Source organism: Sinocyclocheilus rhinocerous, unplaced genomic scaffold, assembly GCF_001515625.1.
Source record: "Sinocyclocheilus rhinocerous isolate Xijiao unplaced genomic scaffold, SAMN03320098_v1.1 scaffold1251, whole genome shotgun sequence".
In the NCBI taxonomy this organism is placed as follows: Eukaryota; Metazoa; Chordata; class Actinopteri; order Cypriniformes; family Cyprinidae; genus Sinocyclocheilus; species Sinocyclocheilus rhinocerous.
The window spans coordinates 449,749-463,912 of record NW_015636566.1 but is presented as its reverse complement, the minus strand read 5'-3'; the positions used below and the strand labels follow the sequence as shown (position 1 = coordinate 463,912).

Genomic DNA, 14,164 nt, shown 5'->3' with positions numbered 1-14,164 from the left:
AGCACAGACAAATACATTTGATGCTGATTCAAAATAATTTTTCCTTAGAAGGAAAAGAAATACAGCTGCCGGGTTCGATATATAGCACACTGTTTTATTAGTATATTTAGCTTTGTGACGTACAGCTTGGGAGAAAAAAAAAAGTCACAATGTCATGTCCGTGACATTTTAGCAGTGACATCCCACTGGAGAAAGCTTGATCTCAAATCATTGGTTTTCATTAATGAAAGTGATATGTTAGGAGCCACCCATGCTGTTTGCATTAAACAACAAAAAAAGATTTTTTTCATTTTCATTTTCACTTTCAGTTTCTTCACGTTTCAACACTTTTCTAAAGAATTAAAATATTTAGCCACATGTACTGAAAAAGTATTCACTGTTATATATATAACACAATAAATATATATAAAAAAAAGATTTATTTTGTATATATTATGGTATTAAAGTGGGAAATGGGTTGCCCATAGGACTTCTTTTTCAACTATAAAACAGCAATCATTTACCTGAGGTTTTCACTCTGCTGTTCTTGTACTCTAATACTTGATGTCTGCACCCGACGAAGGGTGTGATAATGGCTTTTAATCATTAAGGAACAGACGGCCATGTTGTCCCTAATGGTCAGAGGAAAAGATTGATTTACAACAAGCCTTCTTCATTTTGTGTATCTGTTGACAGCAGTTAAAGAAAGTGATTGGGGTCAGTGATGGGGTTCTCCCAGACAAAAACACTGTCTTGTCTTACTGTTAAATGCATGGAAAGTGCTGCAAGTCCCATTTCCCTTCACTATAAAGGAATCAGATCAAATTAAGCAGTGCCTGAAAAGAAAAAGGGAAAGCATCTGAAATAAAAACAACAACAAAATGAGGACAACAACAAAAAAGAAAGAGAATCTCAAAAATCTGTACATGTAAACATCACACTTCCACTGAGTCCAAAATGAGAAGGAAAGAGACAGTTTCACATTGGTATTAAATACATATCAAAACCAGAGCCGACGTCAGCAGCTCCTTATACAGGAGAAATCAGGAGGAAACCGAGACGGGACGGTAAAGATCCAAAGCACCAACAAATTAGAAAAGAGAACAGACTAAAACGGGGGAACCACATGAACTTGAACGCAGCTGTACACCACTGTGGTAGAAAAATAAAAGTCAAGTTGTTTTTTCTTCTTTCATTTCTTTTTTTGTGTGTGTGTGTCAGAGCTATATATCTGATCAAACCAGAGCATTTTTCTTAAGATGTGTAGTTTTGCAGCAACCATAACCAGTGTCACACCTGAATGCAAAGCCTGAACCCGTATACGTCCGTCAGTGTGTTTGTGAGTGATGCCTTTGAAATATGACAGGTGGCCTGTTTAGCTGTACATAATATCACAGTAGATTGCGGTGCTGATTGAACCAAAAAAGACACCTTGAAGGAGCTCTGAGGTACCTTATGACAGCAAATATGGAGAGCTTCTGGAGGGTTTCTAATACAGTAAAGGGACATATATATATATATATATATGACAATCAGTTCGGTTAAGCCCCGTTAAAGGCACGGCGCTGTAACTAATCAGAAAACATAGTTTCCCAAATATCTTGGTCATACAGTACAGAGATATCAGTTCTTTGGGGGTTGTGGCGCAAGGGGAATCAGGCATCAGGCTCTCAATGTAACTAACACTTTAAAGCCTGTGCGGCGTGGGATTGATTTTGCCCTCGGTGTGTGTATCTGCAATCCGATGTGACCGTGGTTTGGCTGGCTGCTTGGCATGTTTGACATCCTTGTTTGGAATGTTATAGGCATACAGGACAAACTTCAAATGTGATGTACAAAACGGTTCTGAAAAGACCACTTGCGATACAAAAAGAATTACAAAATAATAGTAATCGAGATAATTATAATAAAAATAGGAATCAGATAAAAAGGTTTTCGACAGTGGGCCACAAGGCGTCTTCAGCGGCTAGCGTGAGAACTCAGATCTGAGAGTGAGAGATGCTCTGATTATGGCTAAAATAGCCCTCACTCTCCCGGGACACACTGCGCTGTACGACCGCACACGGAACACAGAGCACGGAAACAAAACTGTGAACTAGTTACACCTTTTTCAAGATTGTCGTTTGCCTTGTTTTACAGTTTGTTTTTCAGTAGCTGTCCTTGAGCGAACTGGAGAGAAGAAACACTTTACGATCAGATGAACAGCTTTGCTTTTTTCGGCTTCTTTTCCACACAGATGCGGTTACCAGTTCCATCTCCATCGTACGTTTTTAGAAATCCATAGAAGAGCTCAGTAGCATGTGAGGTTGGCGTATCATCAGCAGCGTTTGACGGCAGTGGGACCCATATCAGACCTCTACGAGAGAAAGACAGATGACCGAGACAGCAGCTAGAATCCTCTATTACCTGACCTCTCACAATCTGTGTCTACTGCGGACAGCGTGGAAAAGAAAAGCAGGTGAGACAGAGAGACAAATAGAAATGGCAACAGCACAGAAAAGGAGGAGAGAGGACGTTTGATCATGAGAATGTTTTCCCCCAAATTAAACCCCTTGAATGCGTAGGTCAAAATGTGTGTCAGAAACGTGTTTAGGTTAAATTTCACTCCAAAAATCAAAAGAATAAAATCAGAAATTGTATTTTGTGGAAGAGAAAACTATTGTTAGGACAATTCGTATGATTTAATCAAGCATATCAACCTCAATTCTCATTACCAAATGAAAAAAAAAATCTGATTCTTCAAATTCTCTATTATATTATTTAATATATATAACTTATTCTACTATACTGAAATTATAAAGATTTAAATATCTTAGTGGTATTTGTAGTTCCTTTTAAATTTGTTAATTTAATAAAAAATGTATTACACTATATTTACTGTAATGTTGTACTGTAATATGTAAAAAATGGTTTATAATTGAAATGATAAATTACAGAATTTCTAATGAACTTAACGAATTTTGTAATAATATTCCAATTACAAAAAAAAAAAAAAAACGTAAAACAAACTAAAAAGTTAAATGTAGGAAGCATTAAGGTAATGAGAATTTTTGTTTAATTTGTGCTTAATTAAAATATCAGAAACCAAAAAGCAGAATTAATTTTCTTTATGCAAAATACAATTTCTTATTTTGTTTATTTTGGGGCTAAACTTAAAAAAAAATGTAATATTTAAAAATATTTTAAAGCATTTAATTTGTAAATATTTACATATCTTCCCTTATTTCCTTATTAAGTTCTCTCCTGAAATAAAGTAAAAGAAAAAGCGAAGACAGTCAGAGATGAGAGAGGTCAAGGACCCTTTTGTGATCAGAGCAACATTAACCAGAGGACAGCACAGTGAGGAGAGGCCTCACGCTGTCAACTGTGCATATGTCTTCACGTATGTAACAACTCAGTATCGAAGTAGGAGGCTGGACTGTGAAGGCCAACCATAAATATAATAATTAAGAAATCATTACTTCTATATATCCACTGTTGCGTTTTGAGTAGAGGTGTGAAAATTGCACACAAATACATCTTAAGAGGACAGTGTAGTCTCTGGTCACACTCACTCATCATCATGGCTTTCAATCATAAGTAGGTCCCGGTCATGTGATTATGAATGTAATGATTCTGAAGGCTCCTCAGCGGGGGTCATGGTAGCCTCTCTGTATTAGTCTGTCTCCTTTAGGGCCAGAAATGCGTTTGATTATCTTCTGCATTGCGATATTCTTTCTCCATCCCCCACTAGCAGTGCAACACGGAGCCACCGAGCTCCTCAATCACAGATTAGCACTGCCTCTGTGTGCAAATGGAGCAAATTACAGTGACATTACTGTCAGCCAGTCCCTAAACAAATCTACCTCACTAACTACACATTTTTAAACCTCTCCTGATAAATATTCAGTTCACTAAAGACCCTTTAGCGTGTCTGTTCGTGTCGTACACGTGTTCGTGTATGCGCCAAGCTCTTGTGCCAAAGATGATTTGATCCCAGTTGATCTCGAGATTTAAGCACACACCGCACTTTTAGAACAAATCAAACAAAAGCAAACACAAGCAGCCCTCAGTATGAAATCAAACACTCTCGACCAGAATGCAAAACGGCAGGTTTTTTTTATATTTCTTTTGGATTTGGCTTCTGTTTTGGACTTTTTTTGCCTTGTTTTTTTTTGCCTTGAGGTGCTCTGGTTGTGTTTGGGAGGCTTGAGGTTTCAGGTCTGTGGCGTTACGTTGGAGTCCATAGCAGCAGAGTGGATTAATGGCCATTAAGAAAAGTCAACAGATAAAAGACTAACAAGCTTCCATTCCGGATCCTTCCTCTCTATCTCCGTCCAAAGCAGAATAATAAGGTGGAGGAGGAGAGAGGATGTACAGGAGAAATGGAAGGACACATAAGAGAAGAGGAGAACAGAAGGTGACCCGTACAGTGGAAACAAAGAGAGTTGGCATCTATGAGGCCGAAGTGTTTAAATGCATCAGTACGGGTCCATTCCCAAAACAAGTTCAGTGTATTTTTGCCATCAATACCTTGAAATGGATCGGAATATATACAACACATTTGGAGGGGGTGGAAAAGAAAATCTTCACTTTAATTACAGAAACAAATTCACTCCCACTCTCTGCCTTCGATGCCCAAATCACTGGACCGTGAAGTCGAGGACGGACAGGTGATAATTTTCTTTTTTCCACACACAGAGAGGAGAACGCTGGGAGAGAGAGAGCGGGACAGACAGGTTGAGGTATTTCCAGGTGAGCTTCCACCTGCGTATCTATATGCATAAATTAATGATTCAGAGGTCAGAATGAATGGAAAAGTGCTTCAGGACACAGCAAGTGCTTATTTACAGCAAATACAAAGGTCTCTTAGTTTTCTTCTTGCTCTTTTTATCTTCTTTCTTTCCATTACGCCTCCAAATCAAAAGTGTCTTCAATTAGTTAGTGCCGTCTGGAGGATTGGCGTGCCGTAATTCCTCCTTTGAAGTAGCTAAAAACCAAGAAAATCCAAAATCGATGGCTCTCAGCGGGGAACGAAGGGCGGTTAAACAGAGGGAGGCCGTGGAGAGGAGCAGTACGTGGAGGATGCATCGAACCGTCTGCTTCAGCACTGCAGTGTCCTTCAAAGATTCATCTCCACGTTTGTCCTCTTCATCTCTTGGCCGTTCTCGTTGAAATATGAACGCAAAAGCTTGATGAAGCGGTGTGTTTTCTCTCTCTTCTAACATCTTTAAGAGCCAGATGGTTTTCCTTGGTGACTGGAAAACCTGTGACGATGAGGATGATAATCATGTGAGGGACACAGTCAGTTATGAGGTCCAGAGGGACAAGGGTATGTGTGTAGTCAGAGAGAGTGTTGAAAATCGGTTCAGTTCTGTTGTAGTATGAGGTTCTCCAGCTCATCTGCCGATCGTAGCAGGAAGGCTGCAGACTCACGGTATCCCGCGATCAGCTGACGCACTGCCGCCACTTCTGTATGGCTGAGCTGAGCTGAAGCCCCGCCTCCTCCGTTCCTGCCGAGACTACTGGAGCTTGACGAGGACGAATTTGAGGCCAGAGACTTCATACTGAGATCAGTAGGTCCTGAACGGAGAGAATAAAAATATAATTACAGACATAAAAACAACTAAGAACACAGACACAGTAACTCTTAAGGGAGGATAAAAAAAATCTTAAAAACTCAAGATTGCTCTTTTAATCTATTCCAATTTAAAGTGCCGCAGGAAATGAAATCAGTTAAAAATTAGTGTGTACCAGAAATACTGGCACACCGTTGTGGGCTGCACACATTCACGTACAGCATGTTACTCTTTTAAACCAGTTCTTTTTTAGTGACTGAGAAACATGCAGTGTGAGCAGTGCAGCCTGATTCATCAACAAATGACTCTTTAGAGTCAATGAATCATTCAAAAAGACTTTTCCACAAACTCTCTAAATGCATTCATGGGAATTTATAACCAAAGTGTTGGTTTATATTTTTATAATAACTTTAAATATATATATAAAAAAAAAGTGTTACATGAGAAATTTAATTTTGTTTACTTAAGCTGATTTCCACAGTTTTTGGTTGCATTGATTAATATACATTAATTATATAGCAGTTGTTCTGCAAAGTTTGGGCCTGGATGTTACAATTTCAAATTAATTTGTTTGTAATTTACCAAGTTAAAAGGTTTCCTATATATGAAATATGTCCAAATTAATTAAATTGAATAAAAAATAACTAAAATTTTCATCAATACCCAGTCTCAGTAGCTCTGTCAAAAAACTAGTTAGCTGTCTCTCTGACATTATTTTAAGGACCCCCACTGTCCAACACAATATTTAACAACCCCCTACATAATATAATATTAAGAGAACTTTACATATATAATTTATTAATGATAATATATTATTAATAGAAACTGGGAATGTCAATGTAGTTACAATGGAGTAATTAAATTAATTAACCATAATTGATTTTGTGATTTTCAAGAACGGTATGATTTCAGTTTTTATCTTGACTGTATGTTTTTTTAGCATTTTAATTATATGAATGTTTTATAATGTTAGAATGTTTTAATATATTAAAAAGAAAATTATTATTAATCATTTAACTCATTGTAAGTCATCCTGCAGCCCCCTTGGAAGTTTGCCAATGGCCCTCAAGTGGCCCCCTGGTTGAGAACCACTGTTTAATGCATCATAGCCCTTATATAATGTAAATTACTTAGTTTATGTCACATGTTAAGGCAACTTTGCTTATATCCTATATCCTTTCACAGATAAGGCAATTGTGTGAGTAAGCATCAAGTTCAAACTTCAGTTAGGATGCTGTCAGCTTCCTCTCTCACCGTTGGTCTGGGCGGTAGCTGTTGTCAGGGACACTGGGTGTTGCATGCTGGCACACAGTCCGCCGTAACCACGGTAACTGTAGTTGAGGCCTCCATTGATGTATAGCTGGTCCTGGGAGTAGGCTGAGGCAGCAAGGGAGTATGCAGATTGGGTCAGCGAGACCGGCTCACGAGAGACCGCCTTATCCAGAGATAAAGGCTCATCCTGAGAGAGAAACAATTATATCAGGCTACCTTGGTTTTAAAATTAAGAGACAGACTGACACCAATGCATCTCCAAGTTTCACATGCACATGCATACACTTATACATCGCTACTTACATGTGCCTGGTAGACATCCATGCGCATTCTTTTGGCAGCTTTGCGTGATTCACTCTCACAGGCGGCTGCTAGAATGTTCTCAGCCAGCGCTGAGGTCAGGTGGGGTGGCGTGGGTCGAGTCTGCTAGTACACACACAGTACATTTAATATATGAACTATTATGTACTCATTTTATGGGTCATGGTGAAAGAACACTTAATTTCTCAGAATCTCTTATTTTATGTGTAAAATATGTTATACACAACCGTTTGTAAGATTTTTAAAAGTATGCTCGCTCACCAAGGCCGCATTTATTTGATACATTTCTTTTTAGGATTCTTCAACAAATTGAAAGTTCAAAAGAAAAGCATTTGAAACTGAATTTTTTTGTAAAATTATAAATGCCTTTACTGTCACTTTCGGTCGATTTACGCTGTCCTTGCTACATAATGAAGAATAAGGAAACAGAAAAAAATATTTCTAAAACGTTATTTGAAAACAATTAGATTACATTTTGTCTTGTAGTACAGCAACATTAAAATCTGTTTACAGGTTTGAACTTAATTTACAGAAATATGTCTAATATGATATAACACTGTCATCTCATGAATATGAATGTTGAATTTTTGCCTGGTGTTTGCTTCATCACAAAACAAAACTCTATTTCTCGGTGTCTGTAGTGTTGACCACCAGGGGGCAATATAAGTCATCTAAACATTACAAAGAGCAGAAAGAGCAGCTCAATGTGGCAGCGTGTACCTCCATGCCATTCTTCTTCATACGACGGCAGGATTTGAGGTAGGTACGGATGCGTTTGCGAGCGCGTTCCTGGAACTCTGGGAACTGACGGCTGCAGGACTCAATAATGGCCTGGATCTTCTCTTTAGGCTGTTTAGAGATTGGCACCATACGGTCCAGGTTCTCATCCACAAAGAGACGCACAAACATCTAGAAAAAGAGAGAGAAATTAGTTACTTCAGCTAAGTATGAGGTGTGAGTGAAAGCCATGCAAGACCACATGGTTTATAGCTCTTTTTATGCAGTAGAACATCATGAGTAGGGCTGCACGATAAATCGCATGCGATATTTAACGCGCATCTTATCAGTAAAGCCGGTTCTGTAATCAGCGGTAAATCTCCATCACGTGCAGGCTTTCACATTGAGCAGCATTAACTACACAGAGCCGTTGTTCACAGACCGTTGTTCACAGACGAGCTGCGCAAAAAATCGCGCGAATATGAACATGGTTTTGCACAGCTCGTCTGTGAACAACGGCTCTGTGTAGTTAATGCTGCTCAATGTGAAAGCCCGCAGGTGATGGAGATTTACCGCTGATTACAGAACCGGCTTTCTGACAAGATGCGCGTTAAATATCGCATGCGATTTATCGTGCAGCCCTAATCATGAGTTGAATGTCCTTATACTCACGTTAAAAGCCTTCAACCTCTCTGGATCCACTCCTTCTACATCATTGATCTTATCGCTATCGTCGTGGTCGTCATGGTCATCGTCATCATCGTCAGCCGCCTGAGACCGACCAACAGTCAGATCTTCAGGGCACATCTCCATCTTTATTGAATCATAGCTGCCTGAACTGTATTGAGGAGACTGCAAAAACACACAAAGAAACCAAGGTAAGCCTTCTGCCTGCAAGAGTCTATTGACAATCAGAAAAGACTTCCAAAGGAGGACACAGACTGAAAGATATATCAAAAAGATGATGTCTACCAATAAGGCCATTCATGGCCACCGACGGCGCTTCGGCTGATGAAAACCAATTCTTCAAGGTCTAACAGTGTTATTCAGACTCGGTACCAAGAGTCTTGGGCTGCATTTCAGATCGTGAATCCGTTTGTTTGAAAGATATTTTTGCGCTCTTCTTTTCACAAAGACAATACAATTAAACAGAAGATGGGAAGCAACAGAGGCTGACCATGGAAAATAGGAATGAAATGAAAGTTTCTATTCAGACTGGAGCCTTGCTCGGCATATTGTTCAAACCTCTCTGCATCAGTCTAAATGAAAAACACTCCTTGCCAAGCTAGCTAACTGAATAAATGAGGTTTGATTGAGCGCCTTTGCAACTGTGAGTTCAACTCGCATTGTATGCTCAAAACAAATGACAATCTGTTGTGTACAAGGGTGAAGGAAAAGTCTACAGGCAGAACCAGTAGCACTGTTGGTTAGATTAGCAAATAAGGATGTTAAAAATTCAGGTACTTAATTTCCAAGTTGATACTAAGATAAAAAAAAATAAAAATACGTAAAAAAGTAACGATACCAGTGAAATTGTTCTGCTACTGGTAATGATTACTGAAATTTTGGTATTGTGTGAAGTAGCATTCAGCATTTTTATGGTCCTAAAAGAATATACCTTGCTATTATAGTCCCTGATATCTCGGTCAAGGCGTAGCTCTGAGGATTTGGGGTATTTTCTGCGCAGCTCCTCTGCCTGCTCAGGGTTAAAGGTCGCCAGCATGGCAGCAGCACTAGGCAGGGCCTGACTCAGTCTGTCGCTGAGGTTGACTGGTTGCCGGTCCTCTGAAGATGAGGACGAGGATGTCGTGGTGAAGTCGAGTGGTGCCGTGTTACCGTTTCCGTTGCCGTTAACCGATCTGGCTCCTGTCCCTGTATTTTCACTCACACCGGCCACACCTACTGAGGGAGGAGTCAGTGTGCGGATCCCATTGCCACTCCCACTTTCAGAAGATGAATCATCTGAAAACATACACAACGTACAGCGAAAAATTAGTACTGTTCCATCAGCATACAGTTCCATACAGTAATTTCTAATGTTCACCAAAACATAATGACAATTTCCCAAGTAATTTTTCAATAATTTCCTAAACATTCCCCCATTATTGGTCAGTTAGCTGTAACATAGCTAACTGTAAACTGTCTGAAGAGGATACTTTTGACTGCATCTGCAAGTGTGAAGCCCATTCGTTGCTGTTTTATAAGATGAGCCTTTTAAAACATATTGTTTATGTTGCCCTCTGACAAGACTTCTTCCTGTCATGCTAACAATGTTAGCATGCTAATTTACTACAATGGAAGCATTCACAACATCTATGAGTGCCAGCCGGTCTGGATCTACATCCACTACGAAGTCCATTATACCTGATGGTGTATGTGGTTCAGTATTGTCCAGTTCTAAGGGCTGGATGTATGGAAATTAGTTTATGAAGAGATCTATACCACAGCAGAGCTGAACAGTGCACCACACACACTCAGACACATAGAAACATATACCCCTGTGCTTAAAACACACAACCGGATATACAAGTGCAATACATTTTAGAATTTTGAGAAAATATACTATATCTCATGTGTTGTTGTAAATTATTTCAATATATATGCATTATATTACTCTTGTGAAAAAGAAGTGTGCTTAATTGTATTCAATGTGTACCTGTAGTGTACTTCAAATAAAAGTTTTTTTTTTTTAACTGTGCTGGCAGATAATATAATATTAATAAAATAAAAGACTACTTAAGTGTACTTAAAGAGAGTAAACTTTCACGAGGGGTCAACACACATAAAGATGCTTTTAAAAAGTGCATTTGTAATAAAACTTTTTTCTTTAAAGTACATTTATGCTTATGTAAAGTACTTACATAATATGTATGTTAATATGTAGTTAATATATTTTAAAAGTACTAAATTGCAACTTCATTATAAAAATGTCATTACAAATATATTTCAATTCATGACATAAGTTTCAATAGAAATGACATGAAAGTATATTTTACCATAATTGCTCGTCAATACATTGGGGCACTTTAACCTTATTTCAAAGACAATAGTAATTACGAAATGACATAAATATGTACTTAAATCCTAACTAAGTGGGTCAGAAATTATTGTTAAGCTCAATTAACTGCATTTAATATAACTATAAGCTATAATACATTTTCATTTAATTGCAATTTACAAATAAGTAATAAAAAAACATGATTGCCTGACCAAAAAATTATCTTGCACATACAAACAGACACCTCAGCAAATTAATACAGCAAAGATGTAAAGCACTGTGCAAATAAAAAACAACAACAGCAAAAAAAAAAAAAAAAATGTGCGTGTACAGTTGTAATGCCTACATACAGCTATAGGGGGAAACAACAGCGAGGGCAGAATTGGGGTCAGCGTAAGACAGCAGAAAAAAACAGACAGAGGGAAGAAAAAGAGAGAGGACAGGATGGATTGATGTAGAAGAGAGGGCACAGGCCGGTTGAAGAAGGAGGGATGGAGATTGGATGAAAAGAGGGAGGGGGTGATGCGGAGTGAGTTAGGGGATGAGGGCAGTGGGAAGCAGGTCAGAGTCAGGGGCACTGAACATCAATGGAGGAAGGGAGAGAAGGATGGGGGGATGGTGAAATTATTAGTGGAGGACACTGGATGAGAGGATGTGAGAGGGAGGAATATAAAAGAAAACTGGGTGTTACGGAAAGGGAGAGGGGCAGAAAGAAAGAGAATAAGCCCAAGAGTGAGAGAGAGAGGCAGAAGAGACATTGAATGCGTCGGGGGTGAGCGTGGCAGAGACAGCCGCATATTTATTGGAGTATAAAGAGTATTCATGCAAGGAGGGGAAGGCCAGACTAATGCCTGCCAGCTCTGCTAAAAAGCTCTAAAGCGTACACACACACACTCTCACAGTTTTTCTTGCCATTCCCTCCTTCACTGGTCTTTCAGGAAAGGTGTTTGAATGACAGATGAGAGAGCTCCCAGTGTAATGTCCATAAAATGTGTGAGTGTGCACACGGGCGCTGCGGTGGATGTGTCTCTTATGCGCCGTGATGTGCTTGAATACACTATTTGCTTGCCTCTGCTCAGGAAACGGCTGCAGCAGTCATGCTTTTGAAGTGCAGCTACTGGGCCAAGGCTGCCGCTGCGTTTCTCTCGGGTATGTTTCATGCAGCTTGAAAATGGTTGGTTGTTACATTGGCATTTAGGAATGTTCTTCCTGACGTGTGTGTACACTGGCTCCAATATCCACTTTTTTGCCACACTTGTCAATTGCGAGTGAATTGAGATATTTTAATGAATAATTTTTTTAATTATACGACATGTATTTTATATAAAGTCTCATATGATCTCATATAATCTGTCATTGATAAAAATATAGTAAAATTGTGAAATATTATTACAATTTAAAATAACCGTTTTCTATTTTAATAAATTGTAAAATGTAATTTATTCTTGTGATGCAAATCAGAATTTTCAGCAGCTATTACTCCAGTCTTCAGTGTCACATGATCCTTTAGAAATCATTTTAATAATCTGATATCATGTTTTTTTTTTTTCAGGATTCTTTTATGAATAGCAATTTCAAAAGAACCGCATTTATTTTAAATAGAAATCTTTTGTAAAATTATAAATGTTTTTCTGTCACCTTTAGATAAATTTAATGAATCCTTGCTGAATAAAAGTATTAATTTCTTTAAAAAAAACTTACTGACCCCAGGTTTATGATTGGTAGTTCATATGATGATAAATATGAATAATATTAATACTAAAAATGTTATTAAGTCTAAAAGGTCACATGCTTATATGATCAGATCATTCATAACATGAAAATAAGTTTAGTAATTTATGTAAACAATATATTAAATTAATCAATTTCTACAAAAACCCACCAAATTCTGACATTCATCAGAACACCAGATGTTAAAAACCTGATAACCAATTAAGTAGAAAAATGTGAAAATAGGTTAAAAAAATGTTGCTCAAAAAAAAAAAAAAGCAGAAAAAAAAGGTCAGCTGGCCAGTGTCACTTTGGAGCATTAGCTGTGGGCCGTGTCCACACAGAATTAATCTTTAAGATAACTGGACTGATGGGAGCTGCTTTATCATAGTAGTGTAGTATTCAGACCATCTCAGACAAACATACACACAGACCCTTGTGCTTTAACAAGGACAGTGGAAGAGAGTTTGATTACCTCCTTCTCACAATATGAATCCCCGAAAGCAGGTGGCAGCTTCCTGAAGCTCTCCTTTCTCATTTGATACAAATAATGACAGCCAATAAACTCTCTTAACTGCGTGACAAGCATGAAATATGATTATCCCTGGCTCCTGTCACTCGACTGACCCAGGTCCAGTTCACTCCTGCGGAGAGAGTTCCCCTTTTAATCATCCAGAGTAAAAGCCATACAGACAAGCTGACTGCGTCTGAACATCTTGGAGTTTTCTCCATCCATCCATCCATCCATTCTGATTTTAGACTCAAATTCTACCCATCCTACAAATACAATAGTTAAAGGTGAGGCCAAAGGCTACTTTAGATTCTGCTGTATTTTGCTAGTTTAAAACATGTTTTATATTTCATGTAATGTTTTAAAAATTCATTCTACTTCTATTCAGTGTTAACTGCATTAATACTGTATAAAAATGACTACATCTCTGAAGAAAAAAACAGTGGGTCGAGTGATTGTCGCTATGATTATTCCCGTAATTACTCTAGCAGGTGTGTGTTTGCATGTGACACACAGACACGCAGAGGGGTGCAGGCACAACAGTCGATAGCACTGCTGTGCTTCCTGTCTCTGAATCTCAGTAACGACAATCAGGTGTAATGATCCAGCCTACACAGCAGGGCCTGTGAGGAGTCACCATAACACAAACATTTCATCAAGGGGTGCAAGGCATCTAAACAGGGTGGCAGCAAGCGAGTGGGAATGAGAGATGGTCAGCTCTTTTCTTGCACAGTAATTGACTGTTTTTTTAATTCATGCGGATGACCTCCAATTAGTGGGCTCCTCCGATAAGTCTGAACCTGTTAGTCAACTCCCCCCACTGCAGTCTAACAGAATCTTATTCACCACACACATTTCTTACAGATTCTCCCTCCTCGTCCCTCATTTCTTCAGACCAGCACCAGTCAATGGGTTGCTTCAATGACAAATCACACACCTGTGCAACTTTTCTGAGATTTTCACAGTGTAAGCTGTCTAATAGCTAAGCATAGCACTCAGCACTTAAGATATTTATAAATTAATTATCTTAAATAAATATAACTACACATACAATTTTTGTATTCAGTTTTTATAAAAAACTAGATTTCTAAATTTATA

General features: G+C 38.5%; 1 protein-coding gene across 2 annotated transcripts in view; it reads right to left on the bottom strand.

The window, feature by feature from the left end:
* Positions 1-3,202: 3,202 nt before the first annotated feature.
* nol4lb (nucleolar protein 4-like b) overlaps positions 3,203-14,164 on the bottom strand; it is a 145,265-nt gene continuing 134,303 nt past the window's right edge. The window contains exons 6-11 of one of the 2 annotated variants that reach the window (XM_016562619.1): positions 9,466-9,809; positions 8,520-8,699; positions 7,851-8,039; positions 7,113-7,235; positions 6,792-6,996; positions 3,203-5,541 (exon numbers count right to left, since the gene is read on the bottom strand). In XM_016562619.1, coding sequence (XP_016418105.1) covers positions 5,327-5,541; positions 6,792-6,996; positions 7,113-7,235; positions 7,851-8,039; positions 8,520-8,699; positions 9,466-9,809 — 1,256 coding nt within the window. In that variant the 3' untranslated portion in view covers positions 3,203-5,326. The remainder of the gene's footprint in view (positions 5,542-6,791; positions 6,997-7,112; positions 7,236-7,850; positions 8,040-8,519; positions 8,700-9,465; positions 9,810-14,164) is intronic. The other variant, XM_016562620.1, reaches the window with a different exon arrangement.